The following is a 25,162-nucleotide window of genomic DNA, read 5'->3' as shown; positions in this document are numbered from 1 at the left end:
GGGAAGAGGGCAGGTGCATGCACAGTGTGGCTCAAGGGTAGACCCGCACACACTCTTGAGAGGGACTGGCCTTTAAAGGGGCAAAAGCTCCAAATATAAATGTAAAAGTAGCTCCTATCCAGCTTCTAAAAATTCATGCTGTAACCCTTATCTACTGCTCAAGGGTGCAAGCGCAGCACTCTGCAATGCAAGACTTCATGGTGCCTTCTGAGTAATCTCAGAGCTACCAGTCCCTTAGAGACCCAACTTCACCTCTGGCCATGGTCAGGCTTAACCCCAAAAGAGATCCTTCAAGATCTGGGCTCCACACAGTGGACTAGCGTCCTGCACTTTTCACACTGAAGCAGCAGTAGACCAGGGTGAGTGCATCCTGTGGGGTCCAGTGCCAGTTAGCAACTTACAGGTCTTCCCCAATCCGCAGAGTCCGGGTACAGTCCCTCGAAGCTGCAGTAAGCCAAGAGGCAACTGACCTGGATCAGTGCTGATATCAAAGCATCATCAGGGAAAGCTACAGGATACCCAAAAAAAGGTATAGAATATTATAGTAGGAAAATCTTTGAGCAGAGACACTAGAAAAAGCTGAGGCAAACTGAGTGGCTATGCAGAAATGGGTTTCAGCTTTGACGCGTCTCCCCCAATTACCTGGAGTTGGAGCATAAGCCATTTGTCTAATACTTTTCCTGTGCCTCTTGGCTGAAATAACTAGTGAAACCTGTCCTGTATGGAAACAGAGGATGTTTTTTGCAATTTTAGAGAGCCAATACTGGGTCTCTTAGGATGAGCAAACTTTGGCTGTTCCAACACTAAACAAGATTGCACAGCATCAGTAAGTGTAGCAATGGTTTCCTTTAAATTAGGAGAATATCAGTCCACCCAATCCAGGAACCGCATGAAAAGCTGTAGTGGCTACAATGAAACCTTTTGTTATAAATGAATGATCAACCTCATCCAGAGAAGAGATAGGGAGAAAACCTCCACATAAAAAGGGAAGAGTCTTAGTTATAAAAAAAAAAAAAAAAAAAATCAAATCACCAAAAAGGACACTATCAAAAAGAGGAGGCTAGCTGGGAGTGGTTATATAGAAGGGGGTCTCTGCAGCCTTTCTTATTTTTTGCCAGTGTCCAATCATCTGAGGGTGGCTGCGTATAAAGCCATCATAATTAATAAAAAGCCTGCATCTTGTACTGTAGAAATAGGAAACTTACTACTCAAAGGCCCACAGTCAGGCTTCCCTATGATTGGACAGCATTTACAGGCTCCAGAACACTATGTGGCTCATCCAATCCCATGTATTGTATGTTGTGAACGGATTATATGCAAATTACTTTTTGCAATGCTACTTTTCATATTCAACATTATGGAAATAAAAGCACTCAAACATTCAAGATGCTCAAAGTTAACATTTTATTAAACAATTTATTTTGTCTGAACACATTGGGGCAACATTGGCTCAAAAATTAGCTAATAAAATACCCCAACTCCATTTCACCTTGGAGATTCCTTTAATACAGCATGATTGGAGCAATTGAGAAAAAAGTGTAAATGGTTTCGTGTAGGTTCAACAGCCAAGGTAAACTTCAATTACTCTTCTGTGTTTGATGCACGTTTTATGACACATCGTCAGATACAGTAGCCCCATTAGCAGTAGATGAATGTAAAGATTAGGTTACACATTTCAGGAAATATGTTTGATAAAGCGCACACAAAAGAAATCCTTCATACACAGATAAAAGCTTCTCAATACTTTCTCTGGCTGTGTTTTAAATGGGGCAGAGGAGCTATGGAATTTGCCTATTTAAAATTTCAATTCTGTAAATCCAATCACTTGGTTCGAACACTATTTTGGCAACACAGCCCTTAGGAATGGAAGGAGAAGCTGAACATGCATCAAGTATGGTTGCCAATAGGAGGTATGTGTATCTGCGAGAGTGAAAGTTTTGCATCTCTCTGGTCGGTTTGCTAAGGCATTGTATTCATTCCACATATCCACTGCCACATGGGTAGTTATGGCTACACATATACAGGTGTAAAATCAGTAAGCCTGCTGCATTTTTCTTTTTCAGTTCTCAGGTGCAGGGTGAACAGTGCTTAACTGACACTGCTGGTAGAGACCACTGACCCCCAAAAAGGGAAAGAGGCTGAAGTGGAAACTTGCTGCTGTCAGTCCTTGAAACTTGAATCTAGCGCTGAGGCCAGAAACTCAAGTATACACAGCCTTGCCCTTAAAAAAAAAAAAAAAAAAAAAATAAAGGGTGTTATGAGCTTCTGACTAGGCCAGTTGAAGCACACTGCATGAAAAAAAAAACAAAAACGTATTAACAGTTGATAAACAGATGGAAGAAATGGTTCTTGAGTAGAAGCTATCCAAGTACCATATAGTAGCAACCAACTGCCCACAACTGAAGCACCGAGTTTGGGTAGGATTAATTCCTAAAACATGCTAGTTGTGTAGGTCGCACCAAACAGAGCCTTTTGCTCCACATGATTGCCAATCAACTGCCACTCATAGTAATTACTAGCAGATTTTAGTAGCACCTCTAAGCCACCAAAAACCACCCATGTAGCTCATTTTATCCTGTGCCAAGGAGAGAGGAATGACACATGCACTGCTAAGCTACTAGTTATACTAAGCATGGACTTAGTGTTGCAATTACTCAGGAACCTCCAGATATTCTGATTGGATTATTGAGCAAAAAAGGCAAGTACAAGAAACCATATAAACCATACTTCTGTTAAACAGTTGTGCAGTTGAAGGCCCTTACTTTGCAGCAACAAAGAACATGGAATATCACAAACTGGATTGAATCTTTCCACAGTTACACTTTTTCATTTAAAAAAACAAACACACAAAAAGGACATTAATGAAAGTGACAATCATTCACAATACTCCGAGAACGAAAAGGCAAAGCCCTATAGCAGAGGGCAGAACATAACTCAACATGAGATTTAACAGTAAACAAGTAAAGATGCTACAAGCGATTGAGAACGTTGGAAATAACAAAAAAAAAAAAAAAAAACGAACAAAAAACATCGTGGTTTCCCAGTTTCAATCAAACTTTTTCACATTTTCAAAACAATCAATTGTAATTGGCGGTTAGGTATACATAAACATTTGCTTTCCATGAAGCATCAAATCAAATTGGGCCCCACACATAAAAAGGGACATGTTTGAATGAAATGATTAATTAGACAGTCACCAGAAAAATGTTGAGGAAAAAAACAAAAAAAAAAAAAAAAAAAAAAAAAACCACACACTGTTCATACAACTGCAGATTGTTGTTCCAGGGAGCATCTGCCTTATGCAGTTTTTTTCCTTCTGTTAGAGCAACCACCAAATTAGGTTTTTTTTTTTGGCTATTTACATCCACTGAGTTCAGGGTTAGGAGGATGCAGGTTTAGTTTATATTTGTCTTTTGGTAGAACTCAATGGAAAACTTTAACGTTTTTGTCAATTACCAGTAAGAATGGTTCCAAAGCGCTCTCCAGGAGGTGATGAATCTGATTTGTGGAAGACATTTCAGCATCTAACATGTCAGGTTGTTGAATGCCTGGTTCCCACACCAGCTGTTAATATTAATGTGTCCTGTAGCAAAAAACGCAAGCAGATTGAGCTACAGTGCATTGCGAGGGGGCACAGGCCTCTGACATGAACACAATCATTGTCATTGTCCCCTGAAGATGTAGGTATGGACAGTCTTCAGTGTGTGCGTTTTTTTTTTTTTTAGTCTAACAGCTTATAAAAAAAAAAAAAAAAAAAAAAGCGTGTCTGTTTTACTATTTTAATACCATTGTTATAAGGGGGTAGTGGGGTGGACAGTGGCGCTCCAGTTAATGCGGCTAATTATTTAGAAATCCACCAATATAAATACTGCAAAGATCTGTTTTTCTGGACTTGTTTGTTCATAAAGGAATGTGAAATACAACAGTGTCTACTAAAAAATATAGAATGGCCAAAAGCAGTGATGAGTGTTTTAACTGTTCAAAGTTCATCAAATGCCTACAGGCCTCACCTGTAAGCTTTACTGAAAAAAAAAAAAAAAAAAAAAATTCACCCAAGCATTTTTCTGAGGAATGGAGTATTTAGTTATCTCCATTTCCCAGTTCCAAGCCATGTGTGGCATTTCTACACCAGGCTTATTCTGTCATGTGGGCCAAAACTTCAAGTCAATTGGGAAACCTTGATTTGACACAAAAATGACTGGGCAGAAAATGGAGCTGTATTTTCTTGACCAATATAAGCAGTATCACCAATAAAATAGTCTAATATAGAATTGTCTGCCATTTACGTCTACAAGACAGTCAAACCCAGGGCGACCACCTGGTCTTCTTGGCTTGCATATATTACGCAAACAGCCCAACACACAATGCTTACGTGGAGTTTTTCCTTAAGTACAATGTTATCCATTCACCAAGCATGTGAAAGCTTCACTGGATTTCGACATCAGTGTTTTCTAATGCAATAGGCTGTGCTGTTTTGCCCACAAGACTGAAACTTTAGGAGTCAGGTGCACTTTAGGGCCAACTCCGTGTTCTGTCTCATGTATTTACATAGAGTTGTGTTCCCCCTTGGAAATATACTTTTCATCATTAATACATTTGTCTTGTAAACCAGAAAGTAAGTGGCAAAGGTGAGGTTGTCTACAAAATGGAAGTTCATCCACAATGAAGACCAATAACAAAATAAGATTTCTCCCAAATTATCTTTTCAATTTCATATAGATCTAATTTTCTCTTTAGGAAGTATCAATAAGAAACACATTTATGGACCCTAAAGCACATGGATTTTATGCACTTATGATACCATCATTACATTCAATATCCAAAATGTTTAACTAGATCTGAAACTGATGGCAACATTTTAAACATTCTCCTGAACGTTTAAGCTACAGCTTCAACAATTTTCCCCAAATATGGACAATTATCCCTTCAAATTGCGAGATTATACCTTGCAATGGAGGTACAGAATAGTTGCACACAATGGTGAACTGTAAATATGGACTCAAATTGTTAGCCAAGTAACCATACACCATGTAGCCATGCGTATAGCACTTATTCAAACAGCCGACAAAACTTGATATGTTTAATTTGACTATGAAAAAGCAGCCACAGAAAAGAAAGTTAATAAACATTTTAATGGCCCTTAAGACCAATAACAGTCTGATATTTCATCTACAGGTATAAAGTGCCCATTGATTTGAGAAATGTATTGCATCCTAATTTATACCACAAAGTCTCCTCATTTTATAGAGCGCTTTTGTGAGTTTATAGTTCAAATGACTATTTGTAGATACAAAAGGAAGAAAATTCATAAAAAAGTTAAGCTTTCAATTAGTAGTTTTTTGCAATGCAATAATGGTTTGGTTAATTTAAGGCCATTTGTAAACTTATAAGAAAATGTTATTCTTTTAATTTTTAAGTCCCTTCTGTAAAAAGAGCAATATGGTGATGAGGATGACCTTGTATCTGGGCATCACCAAGAAATGGATCAAACCATTTCACAGGTATGTCAAAACAGTATCCCCTTAACAAGCGATTTTAGATTCCCCCATGACACAAACATTCTGGTTTACAGAAAGACAAAAGCAATTGTATTTGATGCTGGAGGCAATATTTATTACAGATATTGACAACAATTTTTTTTTGGCAAACATTCCACTGATCACATCTGTAAACAATGTGTGTCCCTTTTTTTGGCAGCACTTTTTATGGGAGGGGTGAAAGAAGCAAAAGAAAAGAAAAAAAATAAGTGAACTTCAGTTTATTCAGAATGTCAGAAAACCAAAAAGCCTGTTCGTCTGTTCCCATATTAAAAGTAATTTCAATTAAAGTAAACTGGTACATTGCATGAAATGCAACTTTGTGCTGTCTGATGATCACAGTATTTTCTTATCGTTAAATATAATCTGTACTTTACTCAGCTCCTGGTTTGCAGGAGATAAAGAAAAAAAAAAATCTTTAAATATACATGTAGGTAAATAGCTTCTTTGCATATCTTTCAAAAATACTTTATATCAGTATATAAATAGGTTACCTACATGGTTATATTTCTTAATTTGTCACCCAAAATAACGTGTCTTGGTTAAACCCCCTTCACAAGAAGTTACACCCTCTCTACCGAAAGGGCTAGGCTCGGGTTAATACCAGCTCCCTCATCAGCCCTCCCTTCGCTCCTAATAATGTGGACAAATCCTTGAAATGGAAATGCTTCTGTTTTTCCCACAATACAAATAGCAAAGTCATAGGAAAAACCCTACAATAACACTCGTCAGTTGTTTAAAACCTGAGCGTTTGGCCTATTTCATAGCAGCTTTGAGATTTCATCATGCATGCCCACACACACGCAATCCTTGCACGCGTACAAGCACACTCCTAGACGCTGATAGGCCACAGAGTACTTCCCACTTGCTTTCATGAGAGGGGAAGCAATGTAGCTAATACTTAACTACACCAAGTATAAACAGGCAAACACCTTAAGGCATCCATTGAAGTCAGGGGGTACGATTTGAAAGTTAACGTTCACGTTAAGGACAGATAGGTGTTTTCCTTTTTTTCTTTTTTTTTTTTTTTACATACACTTTTTCCGTCCCTTAACCCACCATTTTTTTTAAAGGTTTTTTTAAATACATTTTGTGCAAATTTTTTTTTACCTTATACCACTTAAGGCAAAAGGGTTTGCATTAAGAAAGATCAGAAGACAGACATTTATCTAAAGCACATGATTATGCTACATAAATGCGCAGTTCATCATCAGGTATAGGCACTGGAGATCCAGTAGCTATACTGATTTCCACAGATAAATGACAGTCCAAAGGACAAGGAAGAGGAGAAAGCAGCTTTTAAATAAGCAGGATAAAGGAAGGTTGGGCATCAGGAGAAGAAAACAATACAATGTCTGCTAATACTGAAACTCCTGAAAAGTTTCTTTGCTTTATCCTAGCGTAACACATGTGGAATTTTAAATAAATAAAGTTGAGTTTTCACATCTTGTCTAAGCAGAGCATTAGTGCCAGGACTCTGCCCGTCGTTGGTCAAACTCTCCTATTAGTCTTTTAATATGGGCAAGCTTGTTGTGCAAGTACTCGCATCTGTACTTTTCTTCATAATAGTTTGGACTTGCCTGGGAACAGAATAAAAAAAAAAAAAAATTACTACAAGTCAGCTGGGTAATTCAGATTAGCAAGCACTGCAGTGGTTACAGGTCTACATATAGTTAATTTTATAGCTCTCTCAGGGACTCTGGTAAAGAATTCTTTGTGCACACTTCCACCTAAATGCTACTGTCATTGCAAAGGACATCTTTACCATTCAAATTTTTACCTTTTCCCCAACATTTTAAGATACAGTAGATGTGGCTGTCTTAACATTCGCATTTAGTCAGAAAAGGAAAGATCACCAATTTCTGCACTATTCCACAAATTGCTTTAATTAATTAGGCCCAGTGATATAGTGTAAAATCAAACAAAAAAAAAAGCCATGTTCTGTTACCACTTCCTGTTTTCAAATAGTGCCTAGTTAATTAACCAAAGCAACAGCAGTCATAGTCCCAAGTGTTGCAAAATTGCATGTCAAAGTACAGTGCCTGAACAACTTTACCTTGCAATGTGTGTAAGCATACACGACTGCTACAAATTAAATGGTGTAGCTGTCTTTGGGAGTTGTCCAAAGCAACACCCTACAAATGTACCATTTTAAGATGTCTGGTGGAGATCCCATGCCTGTGAACAGTTCTACAACCTACTGTCAAGATATGCCAGCTTTCTCTGACTCTAGAGCAGGAACTGCAGTCTACTGTTAGCATTGCTTAAGCCTTGCTCTGCAGGAAACCCTTTGCAGTGTTTTAGTGACAAAGAAAAATAATGTAAATAACCACTACTGTATTCAGCAGTGATGCAGTGTCAGGGCTAGCAGGAGGAACCACAGCACACCATGGGTAAAGAATGAAATACTACCAAAAGGCAGATTTTTCAAAAACAGCAGACAGTGAGTGTGAACAGCAGTAAAAGGTGATCATTTACTCTTTGCAGGAAACAGTTTTCAAACATTTTAGCAACAGACTTTATTATAGTAAAAGTGGGCAAATGAAGTTCGGCAGGATATGGGCAAATGAAAACTACACACATTCACTTCAATCGCTTTTAATATTACGATGGTTAAGAGGTTATGTTGGATTGCACCCGATTGCTCATTTTACTACAAAGAACCCTGCAGTTCAGCAATATAAAAACACCTACCTCTTTGAATTTACGGTATTCCTTGAGAACCTGCTCATGCAGAACCTGAAATATAAAGATGGACTTTGATAAAGTGCACGGAAGGAAGGAACTTCGCAAGCACAGAATTACTTTAAATGCTGTTCAAGCATGATCATTATTTTTGTTGGTTGCAATCAACAGTCGAGCAAATAACCATGCTGTATTATGCTTGATGTGATATGACATACTTGGATATTTGTACCCATTATATAGCTGTATATGCCAAAATACAGTGCCTTGAAAAAGTAATCATACCCCTTGACATGGATGGAGGCAAATACAGGACAATCTAAGAAGAAAACCTGTTTGAGTCTGCCAGAGCTACAACGGAATGTTTTAGATCACAGCATATTCATGGGTTTAAAATGGCCCAGTCAAAGTCCAGACCTAAATCCAATTGAGATCTGTGGCAAGACTTAAAAATTGCTGTTCATAGGCACTCTCCATCCAATCTGACAGAGCTTGAGCTATTTTGCAAAAGAATTTCACTCTAGTCTTTAGATGTGAAAAGCTGGTAGACACATACCCAAAAAGACTAAAAGACTTGCAGCTGTAAGTGCAGCGAAAGGTGGTTCTACAAAAGTATGGACTCCAGGGGGCTGAATACAAATGCACGCCACACTTTTCAGATATTTGTAAAAAGGTTTGAAAACCATTTATCATTTTCCTGCCACTTTGTGTTGGTAAATCACATAAAATTCCAATAAAATACATTTACATTTTTGGTTTTAACATGACAAAATGTGGAAAGTTTCAAGCGGTATGAATACTTTTTCAGGGCACTGTAACTTTATTGCCAGAGCATTTTTGTTGTGTGGTGTGCTTACTCTATATATTTAAAAATGCTACTAGCAGATTGATACACTGTGGAGAGTTTTAAGCACCCTGCAAAGTAATCTATTGCCGTTTGCTAAAAATGGTATAGAAAATAGGTGTGCACATCTTTATTGCTAACTGCATAACCCCTCAAAATGTGTGCAGAAGACCAAGTGGCAGCCTTATAGAACTGTAAAAATGAAGCCCGATGCTGAAAAGCCCACAAAGCACCAAGCGCTTTTGATGGAATGAGCCTTTACAGGGAAGAGAGGAATCATTCCCTACAGATATGCCTAACTAAAATTTTGCTTAATCTACCTAGCAAATGTGGTTCAAGGGGTGGCTTGTCCCTTCTGAGCCCTTAACCAGTTGACAACTGCCCCATAGCAAATTTACTTCTACAGGGTGGCTGTCCTGTGCAGAATCACGAAAAGCACCACATGTAGTACACAAATCACATAGCTAGGCACACAGTTAACCCTTTGATTGCCCTAGCTGTTTAACCTCTTCCCAGCCAGTTTCATTCGTACACCGTTAGTGCATATTTTTTGCACTGATCACTGTATTAGTGTCACTGGTTCCCAAAGAGTGTCACTTCATGTAAAAATGTCCGCCGCAATATCACAGTCCTGTTTTAAGTTGCTGGTCGCCGCAATCACTAGCATTTAAAAAAAAAAAAAAAAAAAAATTCAGCATGTATCCCATAGTTTGTAGATGCTATAACAACTTTTGCGCAAACTAATCAATATACGCTTATTGGGATTTTTTTTTTTTTTTTAAACCAAAATATATGTAGCAGAATACATTTTGGCCTAAATTTATGAAGAAATTTTATTTTTTATGTTTGTTTATTCGATACGTTTTAGAACAGAAAATATATATTTTTTTAATTTTTGGACTTTTGTTTTTGCACAAAAAACTAAAAAAAAATACAGTGGTGATCAAATACCACTAAAAGAAAGCTATTTGTGGGGGGTGGAAATGATACAAGTTTCATTTATGTACAGTGTTGCATGACCGCGCAACTGTCAGTTAAAGGAACGCAGTGCCGCATCGCAAACAATGGCCTGGTCAGGAAGGAGGTAAATCATCTAGAGGGCAAGTTGTTAAGCAAAACAGTGTCAAATTGATGAATCAAGGCAGTGGCTTCACACAGCTCCAACCATATCTAAACCATGTACAGCCATCACATTAGGATGTTTTGGAGTCTGAGAAAGAGTAAGATGGAGCTTTGAGGTGTCAAAACTACCTTGTGTAGCACAAGAAACCATTCTTCACAGTAGAAGTGTAATTAAAGTGAAAGTAAATTAACCCTCTTAATCGATGTAACACTCACTAGTGATGCTGACAAAAACCTGGTACTTAATAGTCCTCAGGGCCAAAGGATTTTCCAAACCTGACTGAAGGAAAGGGAAAACCTGTACCACAGAGTTTTTTCCAGGATGAAGATCTCTTCACACCAAGCAAAATAAGCTTTCCATGTGTGATGGTAAACCTTATGTGAGATGAGAATCGTAACGCTTAATATATGTTACAATGCAATGTGGGATTGCAGATGAAACTACTGTTACCTAATATGCTTTTGTACATGTTTTGGGGATAGTTGGAGAGAAGAGGTAGGTTTGCACTTTTTTTTTGACTGGGAAAAAAAAAACCAAACAAAAAAAAAAAACACACAAAAACAAAAAAAAACCACAGCTTTCAATAAATCCAAATCTCACATAGGGAAGGTTTTCTGGCCTTCAACAAAAAGGGAATCACTGTCTCTGTTGGACCCCTTTTCCTCAGGATTTGGCCTGGGGTCCATCACCGGCAGACAGACCCACAGGGTCCATCACCGGCAGACAGACCCACAGGGTCCATCACCGGCAGACAGACCCACAGGGTCCATCACCGGCAGACACTTGCAAAAAAGGTAATGCTGGGAGTGGGAGGGGGTTATGCAACATTGGGTCTAGCTTTGCGATTTGCCAGTGTTCAATCACCCGGAGGCAGAACATAATCCAAGAATTAAATCTCCTGTGGTGTATGGTTAAGAACACACTATAGAAAAGCTTCAAAAACATTAGAATTACGGCTAATGTTATTTATACCAAGAACAAATCCATTCTCCCCATGTTGCAGAAAAACAAAAAAAATAAATGCGACTGCAGGTATTGGATGACGTAACCATGTAAAAAGGACCTATTCTAGTACAGGCATTCAACTTGTTATACACGTTGAGCTGCACAAAAAAAAAACCAAAAAACTTAAAAATGGACCTGAACTCTGATTGCCAAATTAAACTGGTCAGTCAAATGTATTCATAAAAAAAAAAAAAAAAAAAAAAAAAAGAAAAAAACATTTAAACAGTTACTTTAAAATTACAAAACAAGTGCTTGCCTTGCCACTGGATATCAATGTTGAAAAAACTTGTCTACAGAAACCTCTAAGAAATAAATAATAAAATCGATATTTCATGTGGTGATGTAGGGGTCAGCAGGAGCAGCCCCTGAACACTGCAGTGGGGACATGGAGATAAACACTCCATGAAGTGTCCATTTTTGCAGAGCTAATGTGGGAAAAATCCTCCTCAGTAGAGTGGCGGTCTGCAGAAGGGGCAGCAGGAAGGGTATTTACCCTATCTCTACAGGTATCTTATGTCACAGTTTTTTTTTTTTTTTTACTTTGCAGCAATTCTCACCTGATATTCTTTAGAACCAGGAGACAGCCGCTTTCTCTGTGCATCCAGCTGCATAAATCTTCTGGTGATACTTTCTACTCGGGCGTGCAATCTCCGATATTCATCATATTCAGAGTTAAAGTCGTCCTTGTAGCTTTGCCTCTGCTCATTAGACACAATGACAGTGTATTTCCTACAAACGAAAAATTTTATGTTGGCTGTGAGAAGCCTATTAAAATACATTCCAGTAAAAGGCATTCGCTGTTAAAGAGAAAGCTGACACCATAGAAAATCTCAAACTTGAAAAAAATGGGACATAACTACAAGCATAAAATCTAAGCAGTTAATGTGGAGAAGGATATCTTGCACCTTAGATCTGACAAGTTCAAGGGGCCAAGTGGACCAGTCAAATCATAAGGGGGGGGAACAAAAAAAAAAAAAAAAAAACTAAAATGCAACCAAAATTTGCATCTGGTATGCTGCAATACACATTTGGTTTGTTGGGTTAGGTAGGATGCATATTAACTTGCATAAAGTGCCTTGAAAAAAGTATTCATACCCCTTGAAACTTTTCCACATTGTCAACCAAAAAATGTAAATTTATTTTATATTTTATTGGGATTTTATGTGATAGACCAACACAAAGTGGCACATAATTGTGAAGTGGAAGGAAAATGATAAATGGTTTTCAAAATGTTTTACAAATATGTGAAAAGTGTGGCATGCATTTGTATTCAGCCCCCCCCGAGTCAATTTGTAGAACCACCTTTCGCTGCAATTACAGCTGCAGGTCTTTTTCAGTATGTCTCTACCAGCTTTGCACAACTAGAGTAACATTTTGCCCATTCTTCTTTGCAAAATAGCTCAAGCTCTGTCAGATCGGATGGACAGCAACTGAAGAGCAAATTTTCAAGTCTAGCCATAGATTCTCAATTGGACTTAGGCCTGGACTTTGGCTAAGCCATTCTAATACATGAATATGCTTTTATCTAAACCATTCCATTGTAGCTTTGGCTGTATGTTTAGGGTTGTTGTCCTGCTGGAAGGTGAACCTCCACCCCAGTCTCAAATCTTTTGCAAACATTAACAGGCTTTCTTCCAAGATAGCCCTGTATTTGGCTCCATCTATCTTCCCAATAATTCTGACCAGCTTCCTTGTCCCTGCTGAAGAAAAGCATCCCCACAACATGGTGCTGCCACCATCTTTCACATTGGGGATGGTGTGTAGTGTTCGTTTTCTGCCACACATAGCGTTTTGCTTTTAGGTCAAAAAGGTCAATTTTGGTCTCATCTTCCACATGTTTGCTGTGTCCCCCACATGGCTTCTCGCAAACGAGACTTCTTATGGCTTTCTTCTTGCCACTCTTCCATAAAGGCTAGATCTGTGGAGTGCAAGACTAATAGTTGTCCTGTGGACAGATTCTCCCACCTGAGCTTTGGATCTCTGCAGCTTCTCCAGAGTTACCATGGGCCTCTTGGCTGCTTCTCTGAATAATGCTCTGCTTGCCCGAGCTGTCAGTTTAGGTGGACGGCCATGTCTTGGTAGGTTTGCAGTTGTGCCATACTCTTTCCATTTTCGGATGATGGATTGAACAGTGCTCCGTGAGATGTTCAAAGCTTGGAATATTTTTATTTTTTTTTTTTTTTATAACCTAACCCTGCTTTAAAAACTTCTTCAAAAACTATCCCTGACCTGTCTGGTGTATTCCTTGGCCTTCAGAGGTTTGTTAGAGAACATTAGTGAACAAACAGCATAATGAGGGCTTCACAGAACAGCTGTATTTATACTGAGATTAAATTACACACTGGTGGACTCTATTTACTAATTCGGTGACTTCTGAAGGCAATTGGTTCTACTAGATTTTAGTTAGGGGTATCAGAGTAAAGAGGGCTGAATACAAATGAATGCCACACACTTTTCAGATATTTGTAAAAAAGTTTGAAAACCATTTAATCATTTTCCTTCCACTTCACAATTATGTGTCACTTTGTGCTGGTCTATCACATAAAATCCCAATAAAATACATTTACATTTTTTGGTTGTAACATGACAAAATATGGAATATTTCAAGCAGTATGAATACTTTTTCAAGGCACTGCAACACTGACATATTACTGACAAGTGACAAGATACGTCTTCACTTACACTATGTAATCTGGCAGTTCTGTTGTGGATGAAGGGTCTGAAGTTATGCAAGATTCTTGAATATCTATGGGAAGGAAAAAAAAAACAGTCTGAATCATGCAGGGACAAAACAAGATACATTTTATATTAATCACCTCCTGTACTCTGGGTAAAGATAAGCTACATATCAATCACATAAAAGTAATTCCACACAGGCACACATTAAAACTGCAACAACCTACACAAACTTAAATGTGAAATGAGCAAAGGTTAATGTTTCAGTCTCAGCCATGTGGCAGGAAAATGAGAATAAAAATCTTTGCACACCAAATAAAACTAGGTACACTCTGCATATTTGCAACACCAAGTAATGGACAGCCACAGTGCTGAATACAAAAAGGAAAGAAAGCAAATAGTTTACACAAAGCATGACACAGCAAAAACAACACCTACTTTAGTAGTACCAATACCATAAGACTTGTGAAGATAAGACTGCTGCAACATGACAGTGCAGGTTTGGCCAACTACCTAGGCACTGGCCTTTGGGAAATTTTAAAAACTTATTTTTAAAAAAATTGACCATTTAAACCTTCTCTGGAACAGTTTCAACAGATAGAAACTTCTATAATGTAGTTAAGCTTCATTATGGACTGCCATGAAATATCTCAGTAAAGTAGTCACTGGGATGTGTGACTTGGCAGGAAGACTGGCAGAAAAGACAGGTACATTGCACTTGCCAAAAATGAACTTCCTTGCCCCCTTCTGGTCTACTGAAAGTATTTTGTTATGCCTGCTCGATAAGTGCAAAATACCCATTTTGCCACAATTTGTGTGCCCCGATACCACCTTGTGCCCTCTGCCTGTGCGCAAGGAGTTGTTATGGATATGAGCAGGGGATAAGTGGAGGTTGGAGAGATGCGGAGGACGACAAGTGGAGGTCTTGGTTCTTTAACCACTTGCCTACCAGGCACTTATACCCCCTTATTTACCAGGCCAATTTTCAGCTTTCAGCGCTGCCGCACTTTGATTGACAATTGCGCGGTCATGCAACATTGTACCCATATGAAATTTTGATCATTTTTTTCTCACAAATAGAGCTTTCTTTTGGTGGTATTTAATTGCCACTGGGCGCTTTACTTTTTGTGCTATAAATAAAAAAAAGTGCAAAAAAATTTGAAAAAAAAAAGTTTCTTTGTTTCTATTATAAAATTTCTCAAACAGGTAATTTTTCTCCTTCACTGATGTGCGTTGATGAGGCAGCACTGATGGGCACTGATAGGCAGCACTAATGAGGTGGCACGGATAGGCGGCACTGATATGCAGCACTGATAGGCGGCACTGATAGGTGACACTGATGATGGGTACTGATAGACGGCACTGACTGGCACAACCGCTGGGCACTGACTGGCAGCACTGCTGGGCTGCACTGGTGGGTGGCACAGGTGGGTGGGCACTGCTAGGCACAGGTAGGTGGCACAGGTGGGTGCACTGCTGGGCGATCTGCTGGGCACAGGTGGGCGGAGCTAGTGGGCACACTGCTGGGCACAGGTGGGCGGAGCTAGTGGGCACACTGCTGGGCACAGGTGGGCGGAACTTGCGGGTGGCACTGCTGGGCACCGATCATGGGGGCACTGATCATCAGTGCCCTGATGATCGGTGCCGATCCCCGCTCTGACAACTGCCGGTTCTCGGCAGTACTTTCCTCGCGATCTGACAGCGTGAGGAAAGTGCAGCCGAGAACCGGCACTTGCATTTCCCTCTGATCAGCGTGTCATTGGACACCGCTGATCACGTGGTAAAAGGCCGCTGTGATTGGCCTTTTACCACATCACGTGATCAGCTGTGTCCGTAGGACACAGCGATCACAGAGATCGCCAGGTGCGCGCCCCAGGGGGCAGGAGAGCGCGTTCTGGGAGGACGTCATATGACGTCCACCCAGAACTGGCCGGCCGCAGTGCAGCCGTCATTCGGCTATCTGCGGTCGGCAACTAGTTAAGTAAAGGACAATTGGACGATTAAGTAAAGGTTCCTGGATGCTGGCTTGATGTTGCTGCTGCAGAGTATTGCTCCCAAGCTTGGATATTCCATTCCTCTATAGAGTACTGCTTTGAATATCTGGATTCCTTTATTACCATCGCTCCGCTCCCAGAGCAACAGCGTTTTTGCTGGCTTTAATTAATTAGTAAGAAACTCTGGTGAGTTTATTTCTTCTGGTGGTGGATTATGAGCACGAATATATATATTATAATATATATAGAAAATATATAATATATATAGAAAATAAAATATATATTGCAGCCATGCAAAGCGGTGTGCTTACAGTGAAGCACAAACACAGGGGATGTCAGTGACACGAAGTCAGTTCCCACCAGTGTCAGAATGCCCACTGCAGTCCTGCTACAAGTCGCCGATCACTGCCATTACTAGTAAAAATTACAAGAAAAAAAAAAAAGCCCAGCATATATACCGCCATTTGTAAACTCTATACCTTTCACGTAAACCAATTAATTTACACGTATTGGGTTCTTTTTTTTTAGCAAAAGATGCAGCAGAACGCATTTTGGCCTAAATTTGATGAAATTTAGTTTAAAATGTTTTTACTGGAAATATTTAACCGCTTCCATACCGGGCAATTTTACCCCCTTCCTGCCCAGGCCAATTTTCAGGTTTCAGCGCTTTCACACTTTGAATGACAATTGCAGTCATGCAACACTGTGCCCAAACTAAAATGTTATCATTTTCTTCACACAACTAGACAGCTTTCGTTTTATCAAAAAAATTAACCCCCAGTGGGGTAAATATCACCAAACAAAACAAAAAAAAGACTGAATTTTGGGGAAAAAACCCCCCAAAAAAACGGGGGGGGGAAAAAAAAAAAAAAAAAAACAAAAAAAAAAAAACTTTGTATCTGTTACAAAAGTTTGCAAATAATTGTTCTTCATAACTTTAGGCCAAGATGTATTGTGCTACTTTTTTTGTGAAAATAACAAAATCAGTATTTAGTCTGTAGGAAAGTTACAGCGTTTACAAACTATGGGATATATCTGAAAATGTATCAATCCTGAAGTACTGACAGCCAATCTAATTTCTTGAGACCCAAAAATGTCAGAACAGTACAGATATCCCCCAAATGACCCCTTTTTGCAAAGCAGACAGTCCGACATATTTCATAAGAGGCATGGCGAGTTTTTTTTCCCATTGTATTTTTTTTTTTTGGAAAATGAAGAAATTAAAAAAAAATACTGTCACCAGTGCAGTACAGCATCATCATATAACTGGTGTGGCAGTGATCAGGGACACTGCCTGGTGACAAAATTGATCATTTTTAATTTTATTACATGTTTTTCATATTACACTAATGATCAAAGTAGTATAAGGTTACCATAGTAACATTGTACTACTTTGGGAAGTGATCAGTTTTTGTGTTTTTTTTTTTTACACAATTTAATTGCTTATAGCAAAGAATTTCTTTACTATAAGCAAGCAATTTAACTGAAATTTATTCAGATTTTGTTGTTGTGATTAGCTGTGATTGGCCACAGCTAACCACATTGCACAGGATGGGCTGTGATTGGCCCAGCCTGTGCATGTGATCACTGTGACCATTCACAGCTAGACACTTTTATACAATGGATGGCCTGAAAAGAAGCCATCCATTGTATACAACTGTCATATGGCCTGCTGACTGGTCACAGCAGGTCACATGGTACTGGCAACCGGGCAGGTACACAGATCTGTCATAGGCTATGTCCGAGCTAAACAGCCGGTGACAGGTCTCACCACAGAACGGCGCTGCGGGCACGCGCAAAGAGTGATCTGGGAAGGACGTCAAAGGACTTTTTAAAAAAAAAAAAAACTTTTTTGTTCAATTAAATTTTTCAAAAGTCTGGCATCTTTTTACTGAATTTAACCCTTTGGTTCATGGGGGGGCAGCATCACGGTGCCCCCTTAAACGGGTACCCTGATGCTAATAAGCCCCCCCTGCCCACAGACCCCCAAAACCACCAGGCCAGTACCTGACTCCCCATACCCCTTTTATGGCCAATAACTTGCATATAAGCCTTCAAAATGGGCACTTTCGAATTTACAAGTTCAAGTCCCATGGACTTGCATTGAGTTTGAAGTTCACGGTCGAATATTCATTAGGGTCGAATGTTTGACCACAAACCGAACATGGGTGTGTTCAACCCATCACTACACATTTCCCCATGTTTTACGGTTTTAAACATGTTGCATGTTCTACAGAGGTGTATTAAAATTTTTTTGTTTTGTTATTTTTCTTTGACATGCTTTAAGAAAAAAATGTTTATGGTGCCTACTACCAAGAAAGATCTGTAGAGCACAAGCTTCTGTGCACATTTAGTCAAATCAGCACAATTCGATCAAAAGAGAAACTCTATGTTCACACCTGACCATGTACATTTGCATATTAACAGCTTCAAGGCAGAAGGTGATATGGCACCATTTCTGTGACATTTGGAAACTGAAGTTGTGTCAAAACCGAGCTTTTTGATTGACTTCTTGCCCGCAACAGATCTGTTATTCTAGTAATAAAAGCAAGTATTGTTTAATATTGTATTAAAGACCAAGTGAAAAGGGAAGAAAAGGTGAGCTAGTGCCTGAAGCAATGTTACATGCCGACTCCAGAATGCTGGGTCGAGCTACAGTTCCTGAGGTTTTACAGAGGACAGCAAGGAGTTGGCTGAAGAATGCAATGAACAAATATGCAAAGAATAAATAATAAACTAGATAAGCTAAGGGATAAGAGGTCCATCAGCTTAGGACATGAGCAAAAACACTGAGGACTCCGAGTGGGGTAGGGTTATAAGGGGGGACACCAGAGGACATGTCCTCAAAAACCTGCCAGTGTGCAATCACCCAAAAAAGGTACCAGCCTATAACCCGCGGTCTATAAATACTCAGCCTGTGTCCTGCACTGTACGAGCAACAAACATGAGCAGAAGCATAAACCAGAAAAACTGCAATATGGCTACGAAACTGCTGTTGTAGATTCCCTTCATGCAGCGGAAGCATTTAACACCACAGATGTTCACACTTTTTCAGCGATGAAAGCAGGTGCAGTACTCATTGATAATTCTGAAAACCACAAACATTCTATTTTTGATGTACAGTGTTCTCACAAAAATCTAATTTCTATGAAATAAATGCAGCAGCCCTCTAGCACAATTTAGTACAGCCCCCTGTCCCCTTCAAAAATTACCCAATGTACAGCTCTAGAATGCATGGCATACATGGGCTTCATTATATAAAAAAAGAGCAATGTCTTACAGAAACCATCTACAAAATATTTGCTTTCAAGGCCTCAACAAAGCTGTGCAAAGCTTAGCAAATTGGAGTTAGGCCTCATGCACACTGCAGCTCAAAGAAGCTGCTCCTACAGGCGTTTGAGCTTTTACTTGTCTATGCCTGTTTACTCCATGTTAGCCTATGTGTCCATGCACACTACAAGCATTTTCAGGAGTTTACAGACAGGAGTGTGCAGGCAAAATAAAAAAAAACAAAAAACCCCAAACCCCTTTGGGGTTTTTTTCTGCCTGTAAACTCATATACCTGCAAACTCCTGAAAACGCCTATAGTGTGCACAGACACGTAGGCCAACATGGAGCAAACAGGCATAGAAAAGTAAAAGCTCAAACGCCAGTAGGAGCAGCTTCTTTGAGCTGCAGTGTGCATGAGGCCTAACTGCAATTTGATAAGTTTTGCAAGCATAAAAAAGTAAAGGCTCAAAACAGCTCAAACACCTGTAGCAGCAGCTTCTTTGAGCTGCAGTGTGCATCGGGCCTTAGAGGCAGAGAAATAACAGCTTAAACACCTGTAAAAGGAACTTTTTTTTTTTCCCTAGCGGCAGTGTGCATGAGCCCTTACAGTATAAGGTTTTCTTAACGGGAGTGCTGACTGTCATTTTTAACAATCTGCTAGCAAGCTTTAAACAAGCAGCACTGAAGCTTAATTAGGCTGCTAGCTGCATTCAGTAAAGATAGTCAGCTCTCATTAAAATCTGTGTTTAACCTCCCCAAACCGGAGATGAAGGGTGCTCTAAATGCTTCAACACTACTACATTAAGCTTGCTGAAAGTGTTGAGTGCTCTGTAAAAGCTTGCTGTATACAATGTTCTTACACAAGCAGAAGCATGTATGCACAATGCCTAATAGCTCTACCCTTGCTTTGGTTTGCATTTTCAACAGGTGATATAAAACAAGAGTGCTGTCTACAGCTTAAGGAGCAAACAAAAAACTGGACACCAGAAGCCTAATTCTTTGAACGCAGAAGTGTTCTGGACGCCAACATTTCGATTGCCTATTCTACACTGCATTTTGGGAATGAAAGGAAGAATGTTTGGTCTTTGAACAAGAACATTTCTTCAGAAGTGCATAAATAAACGAGGCATATCTAGTGCCATCTGCATGTGCATAAATAAAACCCAAAATAATATGTAGCCCTCACAGATACTGTACAATATTGCTGCACCTTTCTTTTTATCCAGGCTCAGGCTCTTTTCTTCCTTAATAATTTCTTCTTTCCTTAGGTGTGCTGGCTTGTTTTCCTCTGTGGGTTCAGCATCCAGTTTCTTGCGGTCTTTATCCTTGTGTTTTTTGGCTCTCTTTGCCTTTTTGTGCAATGTGCTATTTTTATCGTCCGTGGGAACCAAGTTTCCCAACTTAATTGGAGTTGGTACAGAATTTTCCAGATTAGTCCTAGAGGTATATTTTTCTTGCTGGTCCTCATAGGTGCCACTATTCTGACTGAAAGTGTCCATGGGCAGGTCTTGCGTCCCTCGACCCTCAGGAGTACTAGGAGAATTGGAGTTTGAGTTTATATTTTGCGGGTTGGACACTGGAAGGCGTGCAGGTGGAAGTTGAGGAAGTGATGGGGTGGCAGCAGCAGAGGGTGGAGGAGGTGCAGATGCTGGTTTGTCACCTAAGTGGCCATTTAAAGTGGGCTGCACACGGTTTGTAAGGTGAGAAATCCTTGGCTTCTTATTCATTAGGGGATCAATGAATTCTGAATCCAAAAGACGTTTCTAGAGAAATACAGAAAAGGAAAAAACGCTTAGAAAATAAACTTCCAAAAACCCGTATTACACACAGTTCTTGCGACATAAGTGGAGCACATTTTGTAAATACGGCTATGATTTTCTGATATTTCCAGGCTTATTTAGTAAGAGAATGCATGGACAAAAAAAATATCACCTTTCGTGAACAAAGCCATGTGTCACCTGTAACATCTTATATAATGAGAAGCCAAAAGTGAGCATTTGGTGCGCATTCCTGTGTACAGCCTTTTCAGTACACAATGCTGAAAATTTTTACGGTGGTCAACGACATAGCTAATGCATCGCTGCACAGCTCTTTTCTCTACGCAGACTATGTGCAGTGATATTAAACACACCTTTTAGAATGCGGAATAAGGGGTTGAAAAGGCATTTGCTGCACACAAAAAAGTGGATTTATATCCTTTGTGGCTGAGAACTATATTTAGATGAAAGTCTTTGTGCACCGAGTTTAGTTTTTAAAACAAATTGGTAATGAAAGCGTAAAAGTATTTAGCACAAACAATTTCAGAGTTTAAAATAGCAAGTTATAGTTACACAAGTCACAAAAAAAGCTGCAAACTCAACACACAGTTCACTAGAAGTAACTTATACATCACAGCATCAGAACATTGTTGTACTTTTTCAGCCAGTACTAATTCTTCCACTTAAAATCAGAAGAGGAATGTTCAAGAAGTAGGCAGTGCCGCATGCAGCAAAAAGCTAGTGCTTTTACTGCAATAGATCAAAGCTGAATTCATTGCAGTTATCCATTTACTGCCTGCATGCAATGCCACTTTTATAAAAGGAAGATGCTGATCTGGAATTATCAGACCAGAGCTTACTGACCTTGTAGCAGCTCTGTTCTGTTAATTAAGAGAAAAGGTGGCAGGGAAGAATACTAAAGCTGAGAGAACTCTCAGAACAGGAGAAAAAAAAAACCAGACAGGGACAAAACAGGTCAAAAGGTTTACCATAAAGTACCCATGTCCCCAAATACCTGGGTAGGAGATGCAGATGCAGCACTTGACGGAGGAGGAGAATCTGACTGGCTGGAGCTGGCATTCTGAGACTGGTTAAGTTTTCTGCCAACAATGAAACCACACAATAGATTATAGTGTATAAGAAAACCCTTCAGCATTGCACGCTCATTGCACTAGTTATACCAGTCTAACTTTTTTTTTTTTTTTACATATAGTCACATGCACAAGAAATCTGGCATTCAGAGGTGGTGTGTACAAACACCAATAAGTATACACTGAATTTTAGATAAGGAAGCACATACCTAGAAAGAACTCTGTCTAATAGCTGTTTATCTCCTTCCAGGTATCCAGGCCAATCCCTCTGTATTTCTTTGTAAACAAAATCCTTAAGAGTATATGAATTGTCCTTTGGGTTCAAATTGGCAACCTAACGGAGATCAAGTAACAGTAAGATATGTGTAACCAGTATTTCCACATTAACTTGGAGTACAGACCAAAATACACACACACACACCAATTTGTCTAGTAGAAATGAGAAATAACATTTTTACAGCAAATTCTAGATTCCATCCAGAAAGCTCATTTTGAACAAAAGATTCTCTAGATGGCAGAATTCCTATCCCAAGCTATGAACTTCCACTGCCAACACCATCATTGTTGGCAGTGGAAGTTCGGTATGATAGCATAACATAAAAAAACATTCTGTTCACAATGCGCTGGTCACCACCACCCAATCACCAAGATTCTGTATCATCAGTGAGGCACTTTGCATCTCATGACCAGTTCCTAGTATATACATGCAAGTCAAAAGCACAAAAAAAGTGACAGGTATACTTCTGTTCTTCAGTAGGAGATTGCATTAATCTGTGACAGCAAGCAGCAAATGTTGCAGTTCTGTAGAGCTATATGCTGCCAATCCCAGAATAAATAGTGTATCCAGGATATGTAGCTTAGAGCTGGAGAAAGCATTCTGTTTGCCTAATATAATAGATAAAAACACTTAGACATGGGATTTCCTCATAGCATTGTCAGGACAACCTATAAATATACACTACATTACTATACTTAGGTTGTCATTTAGAAATACCTCTTCATGCCCAGAGACCTACAGCTCCACAACTGGGCATGTCATTTCCCAGTATATATATATATTAGATTTCACTGCAACACAGCCTTCTATAGTCTTCAGCTGGTCTGAGTCCTTTAAAAAGGCTTGGCTAAATAAACCAAACCTCGGTGACACAGAATAGCAGAACAGCAAAGCATAATTCATTTGATACATGACACACCAGAGTAATCATTTGCAGAGTATCTATGCCTGACTTTACTGCATACATTCTAAAAGCTAATAAACGTTAGTTCCTCAGTACTGTGCATGTATGTTTATAGATCACTCTGCAGGATTCTTTTATGCTGGGAAATATGTAACTAATTAGATATTCTGCTTCTTAGTCTACCTAATATGTCTGGAATGAAGTTGTGGACCACATTCCCTGTTTCAATGCATCTAACTTGAGAAGATTTTACTTGCACTGGGTACTTAAGTCAACTAACTAAAGACAAAACACGACAGACAGCATGAAGGCTACAGTAGAACACTCTGGCAACACACCAAAAATACACCTCCAAAAACTTAATCTGATGTATAGGAACCTTATGAGGAATAATATTTAAATACTTGCCATTTTCCTAGCAATTTTTAAGCTCTCCACTGCCAGCCATGTGACAAAAACCCCTAGCGTTAGTCATGTGCCCTTTGCACAGTGGAAAAATCAGTTCAGTAAAGCGCAATGACAGGCTGGATGTGCTTCAGTGTCCAATGACAAACCCTTTGACCGGCACTGAAGGGCTTAAACATTGCCCACACTATGGGAAGAAGGGATTCAAAGTTATACCAGAAAAGATTAAACATTCTCATGAAAAAGATGCCCATGCACACAAGATAATCAGTGAAAAATGTGGCCCAATACATTCAGATCAGGAAATGGTTTATTTAGCGTCAGTCTATTTAGTGAGACTTCTGTGGAGAAACCTTTAGCATAGCGTGAACACATTTCTGCTTGCGGTTTTCTTTGTTTTTTTGGGGGGGTTTTCTTTAGTGTTTCTGCTTGTCGCGCATTCACTTGAATCAGCTGCCCTATGCACATAGAATCTCCTGAACCTCTTTCTGGAGTGCACATTTTTTTACTTGGCCTAAACACGTGTCTGCTATCTGCACTTGGGGTGCCATTATGAATTTGTGTGATCGTGCCTCTCTTTGTGCTTACAGTATTAGGTTTTCTTAATGGGAATGCGGACTGTCATTTTTTAACAAACGAGGCCACACGTTATCAGAACAACAAAATGTTAAAACAAAATCCTTTATTTTAATCCACTTAACATTCCTGTAACAAAAAAAAAAAAAAAAAAAAAAAAAAGTGTTTCAACTTCACTAGCCTTAAAGATTTGAGGTTGAAACGTATCATCCAGAGGAACAAGTTTTTGTGCCTGCTTTGCAAGGTACGTTTTTCAAGAGGATTACACAGAAGGATCTTATTTTCTGTTCTGTGGCTGTGCATGGATAGTGCACCCCAGGTATAGGGGTGTGTAAGGGGGGGGGGGGTGCGTGCGTGCGTGCGTGCGTGATATATTAGAGAGAGTGTTTTGATATTTAAAAAGAAGGAGGCACGAGAGAACTCTTCTCAGTATGGAAAAATGGGCTTGTAGGTTTATGTCAGAATTGTCTTTCAAAACAAAAAATAGTAAATGCCATGGAGAGGCATCAAGAGTTGGATGACAGCAGTGGCATTAAATTGCAAATAGAAGACAAGGCTGTGTAAACAGCCTAGTCTTAGGATCTAGAGTCCTCCTCGGGCCAAAGAAACAGACCTAAAGGCTAGCAATGGTACCTGCAAGCATCACAAAGTGCCTGCACTTTAAAAGTGTTAAATACCTTGATGGATATTAGAGGCCCATTTTAAAGGGAAAACACATACACATACCATTTTAAGTAGTGCGACCAAAATTAAAATCTGCAATAGATCAGTGTGTGTGTGTATTGCACTGACATGTGACCTTAGTATAGGACATCATTTACACTATACTGTGGCTTTAACTGTAGACATAAAGAACTAATCTGTTTGGCAGCCTTAAAAGGATAAGTTCACCTTTCGTAACATTACACCCATGTTCAGGGTGTAACATGTTACAATCAGACCGGCCCCACCTTCACTGACCGCTAGCAGGGATCTTCTTCCCCCTTGCTAGCTGTCAAATTTAAAAAAAAAATAAAAA

General features: G+C 39.4%; 1 protein-coding gene across 3 annotated transcripts in view; it reads right to left on the bottom strand.

The window, feature by feature from the left end:
- Window positions 1-1,385: 1,385 nt before the first annotated feature.
- Window positions 1,386-25,162, bottom strand: part of ELL2 (elongation factor for RNA polymerase II 2) — an 84,424-nt gene continuing 60,647 nt past the window's right edge. For 2 of the 3 annotated variants that reach the window (XM_089679139.1, XM_089679138.1), the window contains 7 exons: window positions 22,192-22,316; window positions 21,907-21,991; window positions 20,345-20,897; window positions 13,877-13,940; window positions 11,752-11,923; window positions 8,232-8,276; window positions 1,386-7,117 (listed from right to left, as the gene is read on the bottom strand). In XM_089679139.1, the coding sequence (XP_089535265.1) occupies window positions 7,001-7,117; window positions 8,232-8,276; window positions 11,752-11,923; window positions 13,877-13,940; window positions 20,345-20,897; window positions 21,907-21,991; window positions 22,192-22,316 (1,161 nt within the window). In that variant the 3' untranslated portion in view covers window positions 1,386-7,000. The remainder of the gene's footprint in view (window positions 7,118-8,231; window positions 8,277-11,751; window positions 11,924-13,876; window positions 13,941-20,344; window positions 20,898-21,906; window positions 21,992-22,191; window positions 22,317-25,162) is intronic. The other variant, XM_089679140.1, reaches the window with a different exon arrangement.

This window comes from Staurois parvus, unplaced genomic scaffold (genome assembly GCF_062004578.1).
Source record: "Staurois parvus isolate SC_StPar_1 unplaced genomic scaffold, SC_StPar_1.0 ptg000218l, whole genome shotgun sequence".
In the NCBI taxonomy this organism is placed as follows: Eukaryota; Metazoa; Chordata; class Amphibia; order Anura; family Ranidae; genus Staurois; species Staurois parvus.
Note: the sequence above shows the minus strand (reverse complement) of the source record. Positions and strands in the feature narration are given on the sequence as shown.